Source organism: Panthera leo, chromosome A2 (assembly GCF_018350215.1).
Source record: "Panthera leo isolate Ple1 chromosome A2, P.leo_Ple1_pat1.1, whole genome shotgun sequence".
NCBI lineage: Eukaryota > Metazoa > Chordata > Mammalia > Carnivora > Felidae > Panthera > Panthera leo.
Window position 1 is genome coordinate 18,417,106 of NC_056680.1, and position 20,482 is coordinate 18,437,587.

The 20,482-nt window shown below is 49.3% G+C and overlaps 1 protein-coding gene across 8 annotated transcripts in view; it reads left to right on the top strand.

Moving 5' to 3' along the window:
• Window positions 1-15,139, top strand: part of DAG1 (dystroglycan 1) — a 70,325-nt gene extending 55,186 nt beyond the window's left edge. For all 8 annotated transcript variants that reach the window (XM_042929368.1, XM_042929373.1, XM_042929366.1 and 5 more), the window contains one exon: window positions 10,324-15,139. In XM_042929368.1, the coding sequence (XP_042785302.1) occupies window positions 10,324-12,726 (2,403 nt within the window). In that variant the 3' untranslated portion in view covers window positions 12,727-15,139. The remainder of the gene's footprint in view (window positions 1-10,323) is intronic.
• The last annotated feature ends 5,343 nt before the right edge of the window (window positions 15,140-20,482 follow it).

Sequence of the window (20,482 nt, forward strand, 5' to 3'; positions counted from 1 at the left end):
CCCTGGCTCTGAATGGACCTCTTGTGAGCACAGCACACCGGGAAATGCGGGTTGGCGAGGGAAGGCATCTTTGGGGGTGGGTTGAAGAATGACATTTGCCCAGATGCATCAACTCAAATACTTACTGAAATGTAGACTTCTATGTTTAAAAAAAAAATTTACTGACAAGGGCTGAAAGAACATGACAAAGTAAAAATAGATAACATTGGGATTGAGGAACTGATTCTGAGCATTTTATTAATGGCTGTAACTATGCTAAGCTCTTCCTTACTTTTGGGGAAAAGAGATTAATTTTGTTTTTAGATGGGAACAGTTAACATCAAATAAAATGCTTCATAATTCAGACCTGAGGGGCACTGGCTGAGCTGAACAGGTTGTGTTCAGAATGTGATCCTGTGGCCTTTGTGGCAAGAGCCATGTGTTGGTTTGAAGCTTGCATGTCTAGCAGCAGGATCAATGATTGTCTTTCATGGGTATGGCTCTGCTTTACTCAGCAAAGCAAAGGCCCCTTGCACCCACTTCCACTATGGTTGCTCACCTTATGTGGGGACAAAGTTTTGGCTCTTTGACCTCAAGCCAGAGGCTCTTCCTGTTGACCTGTGCCATCTCCCTGCAGCCCATCCATGTGACTGTCCACATGTGACTGTGGCTGAACTTGGCCACAGAGTAGATTTGTTATAGTTCATGGCCGAGACACAGGATCACTCTGATGTGAATCAGCACCATGGGGGCCTCTGAAACTTAACTGGAGGCTCAGACTCCATCAGAGGAACCATTTCCTATCTCCCTAAGCAGAGGAGCCCACACTGTAGGCCTGCCCAAAAGATGCCTTGACCAGCTCATGTGCAAGTGCCTCCAAGGTATTGCATACGGTACCCAGCCACAGATGGCTCCGGGTTGGCCCAGCCTTGCAACTAGCCTGAGGAATGGGGAGTTGAAATGTCAAGAGCCAGTGACCAGGTCTGAGGGAAGCAGGGACTTTGCCAGGAAAGGCTGCTAGAGGCCTAAGGAGTGGGGTGTCCCAGGGCAGCAGTCTGTACCACTTTGAAATGGACCACTGAGAAGACCCTCTGGCATCTGTGGGGGATGCAGGGAAGGTCCCAGCCTGAACTCCTGGGGCTGTCCTGTCTAGAAGTGTTGGTTGGAAGGTGCCACCACTTAGGGCCCAAAGGACCCTCCTAAAAGTTTGTAATGTGAGGGACTTTTTTCCAGATGCAGGTTTCTCAATCATAATTCCCTAGATCCCTCTTGGCTGGCCAGAGTCACCTCACCCTGGGGTAACAGTGCTTACCCATCTTTCTGAAGTCTTTGCCATGTAAGTCCTACAACTCCTACATAGGTAACGTAACACCTTGTGGGTTCTGAATGATAAAGCTTAGGTTTTCTTGGTTTCTGAAGCGAGTGGTCATAATTAATTAGGCTCTAGTGAGAGTCTAGTTCTTTAGTTTTGCCTTTCAACTATGCCTAACTGGCTGGCACATACTGTGGGTGGAAACTTGTTTGTTTAAGTTTTTAATTTTTCTTCCAGTATAGTTATCATACAGTGTTATATTAGTTTCAGGTGTATGATATAGTGATTCAACACTTCTATACATTACTCAGAGCTCATCACAAAGTGTTACTCTTTAATCCCTATCACTGGTTTTACCCACCCACCTCCCCTCTGGTAACCATCAGTTCTCCATAGTTAAGAGTTTGTGTCTTGGTTTGCCTCTCTCTCTTTTTTCCTTTGTTTTGTTGGTTAAATGCCACATATGTGATTTCATATGGTCTTTGTCTTTCTCTGACTGACTTATTTCACTTAGCATTATACTCGTTAGCTCCCTCCATGTCGTTGCAAATGCCAAGATGGTCCATTGTATAGATACGCCACTTCTTTATCTGTTCTTCTATTGATGGACACTTGGGCTGCTTCCATAATTTGGCTATTGTAAATAATGCTGCAATAAACCTAGGAGTGCATATATCCCTTTGAATTAGTGTTTTTGTATTTTTTGGGGTAAATACCAAGTAATGCAATTACTGGATTGTAGAGTAGTTTTATTTTTAACTTAAAAAAAATTTTTTTTAATGTTTATTTATTTATTTTGAGGTGAGGGAGGGGGTGTGGGAAGTGCACAAGCAGGGGAGGGGCAGAGAGAAGGAGAGACAGAATCCCAAGCAGGCTCTGCACCATCAGCACAGAGCCCAATTTGGGGCTCAAACTCACAAACCGTGAGATCATGACCTGAGCCGAAGTCAAGAGTTGGATGCTTAACTGACTACGCCACCTGGGCGCCCCTATTTTTAACTTTTTGAGGAACCTCCATACTGTTTTTCAGAGTGGCTGCACCAGTTTGCATTTCCACCAACAGTGCACGAGGTTTCCTTTTTCTCCACATCCTCACCAATACTTGTTTTTTTGTGTTTTTGATTTTAGCCATTCTAACAGGTATGAAGCGATACCTCAATTTAGTTTTGATTTGTATTTCCCTGATGATGAGTGATGTTGAGCATTTGTCTGATGGCCATCTGGATGTCTTCTTTGAAGAAATGTGTGTTCATCTCTTCTGCCCTTCTTTAAATTGGATTATTTGTTTTTTGGGTGTTGAGTTGTATAAGTTTCTTTTTACATTTTAGATGCTAACCGTTTATCAGATATGTCATTTGTGTATATCTTCTCCCATTCAGTAGGTTGCATTTTAGTTTTATTATTTCCTTCACTGTGTAGAAGCTTTTTATTTTGATGTAGTTCCAATAGTTTATTTTTGCTTTGTTTCCCTTGCCTCAGGAGACATATCTAGAAAAATATTGCTACAGCTAATGTCATAAATTACTACCTGGGCTCACTTCTAGGATTTTTATGGTTTCAGGTCTTACATTTAGGTCTTTAATCCATTTTGAGTTTATTTTTGTGTATGGTATAAGAAGGTGGTCTAGCTTCATTTTTTTGTATGTAGATGACCAGTTTTCCTAATACCATTTGTTGAAGAGACTGTCTTTTTCCCACTGGATATTCTTTCTTTTTGTCGAAGATTAATTGACCATATAATTGTGGGTTTATTTCTGGGTTTTCTGTTTTGTTCCATTGATCTATGTGTCTGTTTTTATGCCAGTACTACACTGTTTGATTACTACAGCTTTGTAATGTAACTCAAGAATTGTGATGCCTCCACTTTGCTTTTCTTTTTCAAGGTTGCTTTGGTGTTCAGGGTCTTATGTGGTTCCATACAGATTTTAGGATTGTTTGTTCTAGTTCCATGAAAAATGCTGTTGGTCTTTTGAAAGGAATTGCATTAAATCTGTAGATTGCTTTGGGTTGTACAGACATTTTAATGATGTTTGTCCTTCTAATCTGTGAGCATGGAATGTCTTTCCATTTCTTTGTGTTGTCCGCAGTTTCTTTCATCAATGTTTTATAATTTTCAGAGTACAGGTCTTTGATCTCGGTTAAGTTTATTCCTAGATATTTTATTATTTTGGGTACAATTGTAAATAGGATTTTTTTTTTAATAACATTTTTTTACTTATTTTTGAGAGAGCATAAGTCGGGGAGGGGCAGATAAAAAGGGGGACAGAAGATCCAAAGCGGGCTCTGCGCTGACAGCAGCCAGCCCGATATGGGGCTTGAACTCACAAACCATGAGATCGTGACCTGAGCTGAAGACAGATGCTCAAACGACTGAACTGCCCAGGTGCCCAAACGGGATTGTGTTTTCTTAATTTCTCTTCATTCTGCTTCATTATTAGTGTACAGGAAGGAACGCAACAGATTTCTCTACACTGATTTTGTTTGTATCCTGTGACTTTACTGAATTCATTTATCAGTTCTAGTAGTTTTTGGTGGAGTCTTCAGGGTTTTCTGTAGTATCGTGTCATCTGCAAATAGTGAAAAATTTTTTTTCTTTTTGTTGTCTTTTTAAAAAAATATTTTTTAGGGGCGCCTGGGTGGCTCAGTCAGTTAAGCGGCCGACTTCAGCTCAGGTCATGATCTCGCGGTCCGTGAGTTCGAGCCCCACGTCGGGCTCTGTGCTGACAGCTCAGAGCCTGGAGCCTGTTTCAGATTCTGTGTCTCCCTCTCTCTGACCCTCCCCCGTTCATGCTCTGTCTCTCTCTGTCTCAAAAATAAATAAATGTTAAAAAAAAAATTAAAAAAAATATTTTTTAATGTTTATTTCTGAGAGAGAAAGACAGAGTGTGAGTGGGGGAGGGGCAGAGAGAGACAGACAGACAGAATCCAAAGCAGGCTCCAGGCTCTGAGCTATCAGCACAGAGCTCAGTGTGGGGCTCAAACCCACAGACTGTGAGATCATGACCCGCATCGAAGTCAGATGCTTAACCGACTGAGCCACCCAGATGCCCCCTCTTTTTGTTGTCTGATTGCTGTGGGTAGGACTTCCAGTACAATGTTGAATAAAAATTGTGAGAGTAGGCATCCTTGTCTTGTTCCTGACTTTAGGAGAAAAGCTCTCAGTTTTTCTCCATTGAATATGATGTTTGCTGTGGGTTTTTCGTATTAAGACCTGTATTATGCTGAGGTTATGTTCCATTTAGACCTACTTTGTTGAGGCTTTCTATCAAGAATGTTGAGGGCTTTTGGGGTGTTGTATGGAAACCAATTTGGCAGTAAATTTCATATTAAAAAAAATAGAATGTTGAGGGTTTTTATCATGAATGGATGTTGTATTTTGTCACATGCTTTTTCTGCATCTGTTGAAATGATCATGTGGTTTTTATCTTTTCTTTTATTGCTGTGACATATCACATTGATTAATTTGAGAATATTGAACTACCTTTGCATCCTGGGTGATTGTGGTGAACTTTTCTAATGTATTGTTGGATTCAGTTTGCTAGTATTTTCTTGGGGATTTTTGCATCTATGTTTATCAGAGATATTAGCCTATATAGTTCTCTCTTTTTGTGTGGTGGCTTTATCTGGTTTTGGTATTAGAAACTTGCTTTTTGAGTAAGGGATTAAGTACTGGAAGTTCCTCTGCCCTTTGCTCTCTCTCCAGGTTTAGAAGGATACTAATTTGGGGTGAGAGATGTTACTTGTGTTGCATGGTGTTTAGAACAGGTGCTGTATCTTTATCAAACTTGATGTTTGACGTTCTGTGTGAGAGAGGGCACCAGCGAAACAGTTGGAGACAGTGTCTCAGAGCTGAACAGGGAGTCAGTTACTAGTCATCTGTTAGTGTAGACTAAAGAGTGGCCAGAACCTTCATATTTGGCAGTTCCCCAGTCATTGGTTGTGGTGGTTCATTGTGGGCATTGCTGGGTAACCTTTGGAACTCCATATGGGTCTGCCCAAGTTTTGTGGTTTTGATTCTTAATGTTTTTGGATGCACTTTATGGATCAATACTTCTTTTTTTTATTATTATTTTTTAAGTTTATTTATTTATTTTAAGAGAAAGTGCAAGCAGGGGAAGAGCAGAGGGAGAGGGGAAAGTGAGAATCTCAAGCAGGCTCCATGCTACCAGTGCAGAACAATGATGTCAGGTTCGAACTCAAGAATCGTGAGATCATGATGTGAGCTGAAGTCAGATGTTTGACTGAGCCACCTAGGCTCCCCTGGATCAAGAGTTCTAAAACTCCGTGTGTGGCTATTAGAGATCTTGTTTTCCTCACTGGTGGGCTTGCCTTCCATCTCAGAAGCGTGTCCTTTCTGAGGGTTGCTGAAGGATTTCTGGCTATTTCTATGTGAGCCTGTGAGCTAGAGCCTATGATCTTCAGCCTTCCTCCTGCAGTTTCTGCCTCCTATGAGTGTTCCCACTAACAGCCTGAAGACTTCTTTCCAAGGTGGCTGCTTCATAAGGCCAGCAGGCCTTGCCTCCCCCAACTCAAAGACAGTGTTGGTATTTTGGCTGAATGACCTGAAACCCTGGGGGAGTTCCATGGCCTGGACCAGCCTGTCACCCAAACATATGTGCTGGCACTGATGAGCAGCTCACAAGAGCTCTGATTCCTGCCTCTTGTCTGCCATTCCTAGTGTAGCAGCCATTAAGGGTTAGTTGTAGGTGGTACGGCTAGGGCAGAGTCTATGGCCATACCATCCTGAACGTGCCCAGTCTCGTCTGATCTCAGAAGCTACGCAGGGTCGGGCCTGGTTAGTACTTGGATGGGAGACAGCTAGGGCAGAAATCTTCCTATGAGTATCTCTAAGGTTAGTGAGAATCTCATGTGCAAATGTATCAGGATGGAGCACCCCTGTATGAGACTGAAGAGCTGGATGCTGGTCTTTGGGTTGTCCCTGCAGCAAGTTCTCCTCTACCCCACACCCCTCAGGGTTTTCATCCACTCCTGGCAGATAGGTCTTAAGAGGCAAGCAAGTCCCTGAGGGTCCCTGGGCTTTGTTCCCCTGTAGGAAGGATCCTGGCTTCCCCTTCCTGTGGCCTCCCCACTTCCCTTTGATGCTTTGAGCTTCTGCTTTGGGGGATGAACAGGGAGAAATGGCCACAGTGTATGCTGGGTCCAAGGCCAGAAGGAAGACTGGGAGTGGACCCTGGACCTGTCAGTGCAGATGCCTCACAATACATACTGGGTCCTCTCTCAGCCCAGGAGTGTGCGGGGAACCAGCACCCACAGAGAATCCAATGTGTGCCTGGCCCTGTGATTGTGGCAAATGATGGCATCATTTTCTTCTTTTTGCAGATGAGAAAACTGAGGCTGAGGTTGGGTCAAGCCTCAGCCTAGCTGGAGCTGGAGTTCAGCCAAGGACTCCTGGAGATGGGGCTTCTTGTCAGATCATCTGCTGTTATAGGAAGAGTCCTGGCTTGTCATAGGGGCAGCATCTCTCAGGAGTAACTTTTATAACCTGCTTTGCCCTTAGGCCTTAAGAGAAAAAGTGTGTAGAGCCTGGAAGTTTTGAAAGCTTGGAAGGATGTGTGGAATTCCCATGGGCTGAAGGCCTCCTGCTTTGTCAGGGTAGAGCAGGTGCTGCATTGCAGAGCATTCCCTGAACTGGGTGCCCTCAGGAGCAAGGGGCTGTTAGTGGAATCCTTCAGGGTCTGTGGACAGTGCCAGCCCTTGAGGCATGTTCAGACTTCCTAGTTCAGGGGCTTTCCCCAAATAACCTTGAAAATACAGAGATGCCAGCTTGCCTGTGACTTGGCTAGGTTCCTTGTGGAGTTCATTTGTTTTGCTTCATGTGGCCCTTTATTAAAGCATAAATCATTGCCGCCCAAAGTGCTGCCTGGGCCTGACATTCCCAGTACCATAATGCTCAGAGATGCATGGATTTTAGACCATTCAGGTTGTTACCTTTCCTTCCTGTATGAGGAGTACCTAAGGCCCTGGGGACTGCCTGCTTTAGGGCTAGAGATCCACAGTGGACACCTGTCCTGTGGCCGGGGCATGGCTAGCACCCCAGGATCCTGGGGAGCCAGAATCTGCAGAAAGGAAGGCAGGAATGTGGGTTGGAGAGGCTATTATATGTTATTAACGTGTGATAATGTTACTTGGCATAGTTTAAATAAGTATACGTATTCCAACGGTGGCTGTGTGGGAACCTTGGCCGAAGAGTGGCTTGGGGCTTATTCCTTAGGAAATGTCTGGCAGCAGAGCTGTGGCCCTTGGGGTCAGAAGAATAGGAATTGAGCCAGGCTAGGAAGCTTGAGGAGGTGGGGCCCTTCTCTGTTTTCTCTGTTATAAAGTGCCATTGTATCTCTAGTGAGAGACTTGGAAAAGCACTGGGCTATGTACTCATCTGTGCTGATGGAATACATAGGGCTGGACACAGGCACAGATGCCTGGCTACTCAGGAATGTCCCAGGGGCCTGGCCAGCCAGTTGGTACCCACTTCCAGAGCCTATCCTGGTCTCTCCTGGCTCTGTTTGGTCTTCTCTACAGGTGACTTCTCCTTGGATGACTTCACCTTGAGCTCTCTTCTAGGCCCTCCCTCTTCTAGGTGTGCTCTCATTCCAGTGGTGGCCATTGGGATGGAATGGGTTTAGGAAACATAATGGAGTGGCTGGAAACCAGGCTAAACTCTGGCTCACCTACTGTCTGCCTCTCAGGGCCATAAGTCATACCCCACCTTTGTAAAACATCTCATGGTTCCCTGACTACTCTATTTAGGCCTTAAAGATTTGCTTCCTGTTTTTTGCAAAATGAGACATTTAGCCTTTGCTTTATATGTTTATATATGGATGTGACAGTTTTCATATTTAATATAACTGAAAAAAAAAGTGAAGCATAGACTTTTAAGCAAAACATTTGAAGTAAGTATTTTTGTAGCTAAAAAAGATTTTAAAGGAAAAATATATTTAGCATTTTTCATGGATTTCAAGCTACCCATATTTACAGATATTTTACCATTTCAGATATTTTACCACTGTGTTTGCAGTGGATGGTGAAGGACAAGAAGGGGGGTTCTTAGTGGTGCATTAATTAGATAGTGGTCACAAAAGAAATGCTGTTCACAGGGGCGCCTGGGTGGCTCAGTCAGTTAAGCGGCCAACTTTGGCTCAGGTTCTCACAGTTCTTGGATTCAAGCCCTGCGTCGGGCTCTGTGCTGACAGCTTAGAGCCTGGAGCCTGCTCCGGATTCTGTGTCCTGCTCTCTCTCTCTCTCTGCCCCTCCTCCACTCACACTCTGTTTCTCTCTCTCAAAAACGAATAAACATTGGGGGGGGGGGAAAGCTGTTCATATACCCTCAGTAATCTCAGTGGCTCAGACAGCAGTCAGTAAAGGACAACCCCAATAATAGTAACTTCTAATAATGTCTGATGTCTTCTCATGGGTTTTTGCTGGAAGTAGGAAATCTGTTTATAGGGAGGTAAGTATCTGGTCACTGATAAGATTGGTGGAATGACATGCTGCCTGAACACTGGGTCCTGGCTGGGAAGATCAGGTATGAGCTCTGGGTCTCCTTCCCAATCAGGTACCTGACTCTTGGCGGGAGGAAGCCTGAGGAACCAGAGCCCCTATGGAGCCCTGCAGGCATGACTCTGGTCTTCCTGCTGTGGGAAGAGAAACATTTTATTATCCCTCTGCTGACAAGCAATGGCCATGAAGGACAATTCCTGGTGCCAAGGCTAGCAGTAAGACATGTCTGTTGGCCAGTGTTGTCTCTGAGCTTAGTGGAATGGTATAGTGGAGCTAAGAGTGCCTTTGGTTAGGTCAGAGAGTGGGTGCCACCTTTCTGGCATTGGGGGCAGGAATAGGTGTTTCCCAAAGGTGAGAGTAATTGTGGATAGGGCCTGGGCAAGAGGCAAGTCTTGTTTCCCTTTGTCAACTGATGGTTGAAATTTCTCTGGCAGCATTCCTTTGCATACCTTGATTATTACCAGTCATGCCCCTTTAGAAAAGGACTTCTACCCTAAAATAGGAGCACCTGGGAGGTGCTGTTGGGTGGAATAAGGGGTGAGCTCCTCAGGCCTGCCTTTGTGACTGGGCTCTCCAAGGTCAGACATGGGTTCTGTAGATTTCCCAAACTTAAGTTGACTATAGAACTCTCCCTTAGGCCAGAGCTCCTTGGAATCTTTGATAAACACTTCCAGAATAATTGTTTCCAGTACCTGACCCTGGGTGTTGCAATTTTTCTTGAGTTTTAAAAAGCAGGGTTAATTAAGGCATTATATACAGGGGCACCTGGGTGGTTCAGTTGGTTAAGCGTCCAACTCTTGGTCTCATCTCAGGTCTTGATCTCAGAGTCATGAGTTTGGGCCCCGCGTTGGGCTCTGTGCTGGGCGTGAAGCCTACTTTAAGAAAAAAACACCAAACATTAGATACCGCTAACTGTATTTGCTACCCAAATGCATCCCACTCTACTTGAACGCACGTCCCACTGACGTGGTTGTAAAGTTGAGGCATCTGGAGACATTGAGCTGTCTCTTGCACCCAGGCCCACATGCATTTCCACCCTGGGCAGGAAGGGCATACGACTTGAGCAAAATTGTGTCTGTAGAGGGCAGGGAGAAGGCTGAGATGAGGTTGAAAGGAGTGCTGAGGGATAAGACACTCGCACCTGATTCTGCAAGCCAAGTGGGTAAGTAGGTGGCAGGGTATATATCACTGTTGTAAAAACCTGCAACATTTCTTGAGCTCCATGGCATCTGCTCTCTGGGATGAGACGTGTGTTTGAGTGCCACCACTGCTGTCTCCCCACAGTGTGGCCTTGGGCAAATCATGTGCATTCCAAGCTAGCCTATCTGGCAGCCCCAGTCTTTTGTGACAGGTGAATGAGAGCTCCAGGAGAGGAGTTGCCCCCGCCCCCAGCAGAAATTCTCAATTCTACCTTAAGCCTGTCACACAATTCAGGCTGGGTCCGTGATGAACTGTTGTGATCATTGTCAGGTTATTCATTGACAGTACCACTTAACTCATGCTGGTATCTCTTTTAGGTGTCCACAGCGGGGAAGGAGGCCCTGCCATCCTGGCTGCACTGGGACCCGCAGAGCCACACCCTGGAGGGCCTCCCTCTTGATACCGATAAGGGTGTGCATTACATTTCAGTGAGCACTGCACGGCTGGGGGCCAATGGGAGCCATGTTCCCCAGACCTCCAGCGTGTTCTCTATTGAGGTATACCCTGAAGACCACTGTGAGCTGCAGTCTGTGCGGGCGGCATCACCAGACCCTGCTGAGGTGGGGTCATCTGCCTGTGCTGCCGATGAGCCTGTGACTGTTCTGACGGTCATTCTGGATGCTGACCTCACCAAGATGACCCCAAAGCAAAGGATTGACCTCCTGCACAGGATGCAGAGCTTCTCAGAAGTGGAGCTTCACAACATGAAGTTGGTACCAGTGGTGAATAATAGACTGTTTGACATGTCAGCCTTCATGGCTGGCCCAGGAAATGCGAAAAAGGTGGTAGAGAATGGGGCCCTCCTCTCTTGGAAGCTGGGCTGCTCCCTGAACCAGAACAATGTGCCTGATATTCGTGGTGTGGAGGCCCCTGCCAGAGAGGGCACTATGTCCGCCCAGCTTGGCTACCCTGTGGTGGGTTGGCATATAGCCAACAAGAAGCCCCCTCTTCCCAAACGCATCCGGAGGCAGATCCATGCCACACCCACACCTGTCACTGCCATTGGGCCTCCAACCACGGCCATCCAGGAGCCACCATCCAGGATTGTGCCTACCCCCACATCTCCAGCCATTGCTCCTCCAACAGAGACCATGGCTCCTCCAGTCAGAGATCCTGTTCCTGGAAAGCCCACAGTCACCATTCGGACTCGAGGTGCCATTATTCAGACCCCAACCTTAGGCCCCATCCAGCCCACTCGGGTGTCAGAAGCTGGCACCACAGTTCCTGGCCAGATCCGTCCAACGATGACCATTCCTGGCTATGTGGAGCCCACGGCAGTCGCCACCCCTCCCACGACTACCACCAAGAAGCCACGAATATCCACACCAAAACCAGCCACGCCTTCTACTGACTCCTCAACCACCACAACTCGAAGGCCTACCAAAAAGCCACGGACGCCCCGCCCGGTGCCACGGGTCACCACCAAAGCTCCCATAACCAGATTGGAAACTGCCTCCCCGCCTACTCGCATCCGCACCACCACGAGTGGGGTTCCCCGTGGAGCAGAACCCAACCAGCGGCCAGAGCTCAAGAACCATATCGACAGGGTCGATGCCTGGGTTGGCACTTACTTTGAGGTGAAGATCCCATCAGACACTTTCTATGACAATGAGGACACCACCACTGATAAGCTGAAACTGACTCTGAAGCTTCGGGAGCAGCAGCTGGTAGGTGAGAAGTCTTGGGTACAGTTCAACAGCAACAGCCAGCTCATGTATGGCCTGCCTGACAGCAACCACGTGGGCAAGCACGAGTACTTTATGCATGCCACAGACAAAGGGGGCCTATCAGCTGTGGATGCTTTTGAGATCCATGTCCACAAGCGCCCTCAAGGAGACAGGGCTCCTGCACGGTTCAAGGCCAAGTTTATGGGTGACCCAGCACCAGTGGTGAATGACATCCACAAGAAGATCGCCCTGGTGAAGAAGCTAGCCTTTGCTTTTGGGGACCGCAACTGTAGCACCATCACTCTGCAGAATATCACCCGGGGCTCCATCGTGGTGGAGTGGACCAACAACACATTGCCCCTGGAGCCCTGCCCCAAGGAGCGGATCATGGGGCTGAGCCGGAGGATTGCTGAAGATGATGGGAAACCTCGGGCTGCCTTCTCCAACGCCTTGGAGCCTGACTTCAAGGCCACGAGCATTGCTGTGACAGGCTCGGGCAGCTGCCGGCATCTACAGTTTATCCCTGTGGCACCACCCAAGAGGGTGCCCTCAGAGGCACCGCCCACAGACGTGCCGGATAGGGACCCTGAGAAGAGCAGTGAGGATGACGTTTACCTGCACACGGTCATTCCAGCCGTGGTGGTTGCAGCCATCCTGCTCATCGCCGGCATCATTGCCATGATCTGCTATCGCAAGAAGCGGAAGGGCAAGCTCACCCTCGAGGACCAGGCCACCTTCATCAAGAAGGGGGTGCCTATCATCTTTGCAGACGAGTTGGATGACTCCAAGCCGCCACCCTCCTCCAGCATGCCACTTATCTTGCAGGAGGAGAAAGCCCCTCTCCCCCCTCCTGAGTACCCCAACCAGAGCGTGCCCGAGACCACTCCTCTGAACCAGGACACCGTGGGAGAGTACACGCCCCTGCGGGATGAGGATCCCAATGCGCCTCCTTACCAGCCCCCCCCACCCTTCACGGCCCCCCTGGAGGGCAAGGGCTCTCGTCCCAAGAACATGACCCCATACCGGTCGCCCCCTCCCTACGTGCCCCCTTAACCCACAAGCGCCTGGGTGGAGGCAGGGGTAGGGCAGGGCCCTGGAGACAACACGGTGTTGTCTGTGGAGACCGGTGGCCTGCAGACCATCGCCCACTGGGAGCCGACACCTGACCTAGCACACACTGACACACGCGAGGCCTGGACAAGCCCGCCCTCTCTGGTCCTCCTAAACCCCAAAGCAGCTGGAAAGGCTTTGGGGACATTTTTACTTTTATTTTTTGCCTAACAGCTTTTTGTTTGTTCATAGAAAATTCTTCGCTGCGGTTTTGATGGCTGGCTCTGAAAGCACTGTTTGGAGTAGAGGTAGATGAAGCGGAGCCGTGAATGAACTCGCAGGCAGTGCCGGGCAGCTTCCCGGCTCTCTGCGTTTTGCCTTTAACACTAACTGTACTGTTTTTTCTATTCACGTGTGTCTAGCTGCAGGATGTAACATGGAAAACAGTAGCTAAAGATTAAATTCAAAGGACTTTCAGAAGTTAAGGTTAAGTTTTTACATTTAATCTGCTGTTTACCTAAACTTGTATGTATAATTTTTGGGTGGGTATGGGAAATTGCTTTGCTAAAAATAAGCTCCCAGGGTGTTTCAAACTTAGAGAAGACCAAGGGACAGTATTTTTTATCAAAGGAATCCTATTTTTTCACACTATGTAAACTTGGTTGCTCTGATACCCCGGAGCCTGACTGGGGGCCTCCTGGCCCTGGCTCTGGGGCCAGGGTCCTGGTGCTGGGCTTGCTCTCCCGCTGTTGCCAGGGGCTGGAAGCCGGAGGGGCCTCCTGGCCGTGGACATCCACACCCCTACCCCATGCACGCTGGTGGCCCCCCACCAAGGGGTCTTCATTTCCATGGAAAGAGGACTCCTAAGAGGCAGTGGTGGCCGTGGCCCCCAACCTAGGTGCTCCAGGGTGGGCCAGCTGCTCGTGGCGGGGTGGCTGGGGAGGTCGAGGGACTCGACCACATCAACCTATTTTCTTTTACCCTTCTTCTGTGTGTTTTTTCCCCTTCCTAAAAGGAATATCATGGCTTCTGAAACACTCAGTGGGGGACATTTTGGTGAAGATGCAATATTTTTATGTCATGTGATGCTCTTTCCTCACTTGACCTTGGCCGCTTTGTCCCAACAGTCCACAGCCCCACCCTGTCCCACCCCACCCCTCTTCTCTGGCACTCCAGTTCCGGGCCTTGGGCTGGGAGAGGTCTGGTGGCTGGGGAGGAGTGCCAGCAATAGTTCATAGTAAAAATCTGTGGGCTCTCAAAGCTAATTTTTTACTAAAGTTTTTATACAGCCTCAAATTGTTTTATTAAAAAAAAGATTAAAAACGGTGATGCTTACAGCAGTTTGTACAAGCTCTTAGTGTTGATTCCATGGAACTGACGGCTTTGCTCATTTTGATTTTTTTTCCCCTTCTTTTCGTAACAGTTTAAATTCTGGAATTACACTGGGCTTCTTTTGCCTTTTTTAGCAGAACGTCCGTCCGTCCATCTGCATCTCTGTCCCATGACTCAGGGGTGCCCACTCTGCTTTGATTCTCCTCCTTTGGAAGAAACCATTTTGAGCATGACTTTTCTTGATGTCTAAGGGTTATTTTGGGTACCTTTTAGGGAGGAATGCCTTTTGCAATAATGTTTGCCTTCCGGGATCGGAGGCTGGTGGGTGGACCCAGGCTCCCTTTGCAAACCGAGCAGCCACTTCTAAGCCATATCGACAGTTTTGCAGAGGATTTGTGTGTGCTGCCTCAGGAGGGGAGGGCCGGTCAGAGAGGAGGGGTCTCCAGCCTGCCCTTCTCAGAAGGGCATTCCCTTTGCACCTTTTCCCACAGGGCCCAGCCTCTCTCCCCTGCTCAGCCCCTGGTGGGGTACTTAAGTGAGCAGTGCCCCAGTTGGGGGAGCCTGTTGATGAGGGCTCAGTGGACCTCTGGTGACTGGGTCTCGTGCCTCTGAGCCCTGATCCAAGCCAGAGTTTCCCCACTGCCTAGAGTCAGGAGCACAAGCAGGGTCTGACCTGGTGAGATTATTTTTGATGACCTCGTCAAAAAATAAACAATTCCCAGTGTTCCAGGTGAGGGCTTTGAAAGGCCTTCCAAACAGCTCCGTTGCTCCTAGCAACCCCACCATCGGGCACTGCCACGCAGAGATGTGGCTGGCCCAGAATGGCCTGTTGCCATAGCAACTGGAGGCGATAGGGCAGTGAACAGAATAACAACAGCAACAATGCCCTTGCAGGCAGCCTCCTCCCCTGAGCGCCGGGCTGGCGATGGCTGTTGGACTCTGTGAGACAGAGAGCCAATCTCGCATTCAAGTGTTCACCAACCACTGACATGTTTTTATTTCCTTCTATATGATTTTAAGATGTGTTTTCTGCATTCTGTATAGAAACATATCAAACTAAATAAAAGCAGTGTCTTTATTACAATGCCATTGCCTCCAAGCATCTATTTCCCTGGCCCCTACATTGTTCTAGGATGTGAATGGGGTGTGGGACTGATGTCCATTTGGCAGAGGAAAGAGAGGACCCATCCACGCCCATTCAGAGGACTTGGAGGTGGTCTTCGAGCAGCTAACCTGATAGCCTCCATAACCTTACCATTTTTGTGCTCCTGGGAGGGGTGAGAGTGTGCCCCAGAGCTCTGCTAACACATGAGCCCTCCTTAGCCCCTCTAATGCCTGAGTGAGCAGAGCTTCAGCTTCCTCATCTGGCAGGATGGTGGGAAAGGTCCTGCCTGTCATAGGCTGTTTGCCCCTGAGTGAGTAAGCCCCCTGCAATGCCACCCCAGCTCTTGCCCCAACTGTCTTGTGGGCTTGGGGCTGGCCAGTCTCCTAGGTAGTTTCAAGGCAGGTTTGGCCTTCACTTTTTAGTGGGAAGAAGGGGAGAATGGTTTCTGGCCACACTGTTATGCCCTGGTGGGGCCCAGAGATACTGGGGGCCTGCCCCTATGTGCCCTGCCCGGGATGGACAGACCAGCTGGGTAGGCTTAGCATGACTCAGTGCCCAGGAAAAGGCTGGGTTGTCCTGGGACACTGCCCAGGGTGTGGAAAGCAGGGGACATAGCAGCTGTGTCCAGTAGCAGGATCAGGGGCCATTGGTCACAGAACAGCTGGTACCTCTTCTGGGCTTGCTTGTCCCCTGGGGTCCTCACTATCTCCACCTATAGCCCCCAGGCTGTTTCTCTGCTCATAATCTTCAAGACTTGGAACTGAGACCAGTCTCACTGTAGGTGGAGCTGAGTTCCAACAACTACTTGTGGAATACCACAATGATAAGTGCGAGAAAAGGCTGTCCCTGGTTCAGGGACACATGCTTCACCCCCTAGTCCTAGCAGCAGGGGCCCAGGAAATAACCCTGCCCTTGCTCTCTTGGCCTCAGGAAGTTCTGTTTAATGTTTAACCTGAAGCCACTGGGTTATGAGTGGACTCACTGCTCTGAATTCAACCAAAGGGATCCCTGGTTTCAGCAGAGAATGGTAAGGTCAGCAGGGTCAGGAAGAAGAGAAGCCACAAGGTCCTCTGGCTTCTTCTTTGGGAATATCTGATATTTGGACTGGAAGATCCCTGCTCCCCAGCACTCCCGCAGTCTCTCTAACTCCTTGGTAGGAGTGGGACTGTACTCAGGTCTTCTGAACTGGAGACAGGGTGGTGGAAGAAAGGGGCAGGAAGGAGGGGACACAGTTGGGGAGGGGACAGACCCACAGGAATCTGCCTTCCCACCTGCCTCTGACCAAGGGCAAGTTCCTGGGATCCCTCTGGCCTGGCTTCCTTATCTGTAAGGTGGGGGACAGCGCTGATCTCCAAAGGGTTCTGAGACACCTGGGAATTAGGATAAAGAGCCACTCCAAACACGTCTGCCTATAGAAGGGACAGAATCTAAGTGAGGCTAGAAAGATCTGCATTCTCTCCCAATGTAAAGGCCTGGCCCAAGGCTGTTGGCGGGAAATATTGGGATGTCTAGGAGTTCCTGGGCAGCCCAGAATACCCATTAGTATAGTGGGAAGACTCCACATGACTCATCCTATTGCAGCCCCCAGCCTGGCCTCCACTTGTTCCCAGGCTAAACAAGCTCCTGGGAGAGGCCCTTCCCAGCTCCTCTAAAGCATGGAAGGCCCCCCTCTAGTGCCAGTCTTTTGAGGGTGAGGATCACGCCTCTCTATAGATCACTATATCTTAATAATAATAGTGGACTAATGACTTAACTCTTTTCCTGCTTTGCTTACCTTCTTGATCACCATCATGAGGTAAGGTGATTAAGGCCCAAAGAGGACAAGCATCCAGGTGCTGTGGCTAGTGCAAGGCAGGTTCAACACTGGTTCAAACAATTTTTTTTCTGATTGTAAAATTTTGTTAATATTGTAGGGCAGCAAATAATTATTTGAAGTCTCCTCCCACCCCACTGGAAGGTGCTGGGTACCATTTCCCTTATGGGAACCCTATAGAAAACCCAGAGAAGATAGGGCAAGGCATTTGAAGCGGGGGGTTCCCACCTGCTGGGATTGCGGTGGGCCCGCCTATGAGCAGCCTGGGGTGAGGGCAGCATGAGACTTGGCCACTGGGGCTTTCACTAGCTCTACTGCCCCCAGCTTTGGTGAAGATGACTCTGAAGTCTCAGCGGGGATGGAGCGAAGTTGGTCCGTTTGGAAGGTTCCGTGTGACCAGGACGATGCCCCTAGGTGCTCCTAGGTTGGTTCGGGGCTGTGATGAGGGCTGCCCTCAACCTTCGTTGTGGCTTCCAGGCTCCCTCACCCTCACGTGAGCCCGCCAGAGTCGCAGGAGTCGTCGCCAGTCGCTCTGGGCCCAGGAGGCAGACGGTGCCCAAGGGCTCCCACCAGGTGGCGCCAGAGGCCGGGGTAAGCCTGGCAGGCTGTAGGCGGGACTCAGGCCTCCCGGGGGGCACCCGGCAGAACCCCGCCTCGAACCGAGATGAGGCGGCCCCAGAGTGGACTATAGCCTACTGGAGGGCACGGCAGAGCGGGGCTATGGGCAGGGCCCAGGCCAGAAACGAAGCGGCCGGACCGGGGTACAACCGGTCTGTCTTTTTTCACTCAGCCACCACTGCACAGCCCCTGAAGACACTGGGACGAGTATAGCCGGGGTCCTGAGCCTGTCCTTTGCCGGTGCCGCTCTCCTTCGGAAAGGGAATCTGGCAGGGAATAGGAGGTGCGAATCTGGGGTCCAGGCTTCGGGATGGTCCTTGAATTCAGATGTACGTAGACAGGAACCAAAAAGTACACTTTTTTTTTTTTTTTTTTTTGCGCACTCCCTTGCCTTTTTTTTTTGTGTGTGTGTGGTTTTGTGTGTGGTGCCTGCACACAGTAGGACTCAGCGCTCAATGGATGCTTCCCAAGTCACCCCTTCCTCCAGCCTCAGAGCTCCTGAGCGCATAACCTAAAAGTACTATGGGGTCTGAGAGGGTCCTGAATGGAAGTAGGGCATCTTCAGTTGCGTGGTTGGGGGTCCCCCACTTGCCACTTGACATAAGAAGCAGACAGGGATGGAGCAGGAGATGATTGACTTTCTCTGGGTTGACCCTGGAGTAGGAGCACCCTGAAGCCCCAGGGAATACCTTAGGCAAAGTGCTTCCACAGCCCTGGGTACACACTAAGACATCTGGGAACATCCAGTTGGCAGCTGGCCAAGGTTCCTAGGGTTGGAGTCTTCTTTCCTCATGGTGTCACAACCTCAGTCTGTAGAGGGTGGAGCCCAAGTTTGGAACTTTTGGAGATGGCTGGGAGCTAGGTCAGGCCAGCCCCTTTTCCAGGGATCACTTCTCACTTCACTGCCTACTTCCCTCAGCACCTCTGTCGCAAAAGGTGAAGAAAGGCCCTGGGTAGTGAGGCAGGGGTGGGGACATCCTGTTGGGAGGTGGCAGCAGCCTGGCTCTGGATGTGCTTGGGGAGGATCAGCTTTGTCCTGGACGAACTCACCCTCAGGGAACATGGGCCTGGTTGGGTTGGGCAAGGAGCTGGGCTTGGGGGATACTGAGGGGGATGGAGTCCTCCTCTTGTTTGAAGAGCACATGGTGTACAAGCGTTTGGTTAGGTGTTGGGCAGCTCTGCCTTCTCGTGTCTCATACAGCGATTGGCGTGCAAATGAGAGGCTGAGGAGGCATCCATTGTGACCTGACTCAGCAACCATCGTGCCCCTAAGCCCTGCCCTGGCTCAAGGCAGCCTATCAGCTTACTTCTGGACATCCAGCCTCCTCAGTGAAGCCTTGGGCCAGCCAGGCCTAGGAGAGGGACATAGCCATCCTGTGAGCCCCAAGAAGATCCCTGGAGCAGATCAAGTCATAGGGGTGGGCTTGGTTGGAGTAAGCAAAGATGGGAGGGTTGGGGAGGCTCAGCTGAACACATGACCTTTCTGCTCTTTTGGTGGCAAACAGCCAATGTCTTCTGTCTAGGCTTACTAGGAATTCCTCAGTCTACACTGTCAGCTGTCAGAAAGACCATCTTCACAGAAAGCAATGGCCATGCCAGGCCTCCCAGCTGGAAGAGTTATTAATACATAACTAGCAGAGGTAACCCAGATGTTGTTGCCCAACTGATACTTGCTGCTTCCCAAAACTGGGGGAGTCAGGGAGGACTCTCCTCAGGCAACCCTGATGCCCGAGTGTGATTCAGTCCTCACAGTTCTTTGGCCACGCTCACTGCTATAAGGATGGACAGTGGTCCTGAACTGAGGGTCAGCAGTGATGACCTCCAGGTTCAGGGCCTGGTTTGAGGCGCAGCCAGATAAAGATCAGATTTGGAGACTGCAAGCTCAGTGAGGGTAGAGGAGGCTCAACATTCCTGCTTTCTGCTGTATCCTGGAGCTAGAATAATGCCATCCTTGTCCTAGGGCTCAAAAGTACCAAATTTAACTAGAATTTAAACTTCATGGAATTGAAATCACCCAGTCTAGCAGAGGCCTAAGAGACTATGGATCTTTTAACTTGTCACCAAGCTTTTTCTTCACCATCAGAGACCCCGCCCCATTCTGTCCATCTTTCCTGGAAGGCAGGAACTCTTTTGGTGGTTCCTGGAAGCTTCCTGGGTACTCCTTAAAGATGACAGGGCAGAAAAGCCCTATCACAATCTACTCTGATCGGGACAAAGATGAAGCTCAGTGGAGAGAGTGGCTGGGTCCTGAAGACTCTGGTGACTGAAGTCTCTGATGGTAAAGAGTGATTCTCAGTAATATGTTTGGGTTTGTCATAGTAGAGACACACAGGGGTCAGGAGTTAGGGTACTGTCTAAGAGACTTCCCCGAAGGCATGTGGAACAGAGTCTGATGGAGGGGCTGAGCAAGCTGCCCATTCCCCTGCACTGAGTCATGTCTGGGGTGAAGTCTGAACCTCTGTTGCCTGTGGGAGGACATGTGAGCTGGTTAGGAGAGGACATATAAGCATGACTCTCCACTTGGGCCTGTTCCCCACCCCTGCACCCACCTTCCTATCCACGGAACAGAGGTAGGTGAAGGGAACTACATGGGAACTGGGATCCTAGTGGGAAGGATTGCAGTAGGGATCAAGGCAGCATTTTGTATCCTTTATGGGAAATTATTTGTGTGCCTGTCTCTCTCCTATCAACTGACTTCCTTGAGGCCAGGTCTCAGTCTTCTCTGGACCTGGCACCAAGGAGTTGTTTATGCACTGGCTGAGGGATGAGTGCATGCACGCATTAATGAGATAGGCAAAGCCAGCCTGGAGGCCTGTCTGGGGGAGTGCCGAGGGGCAAGGAAAGCAGCATGTTTTGACTTGGACGCTTATAACTTGGAGAAACTGTGTCTT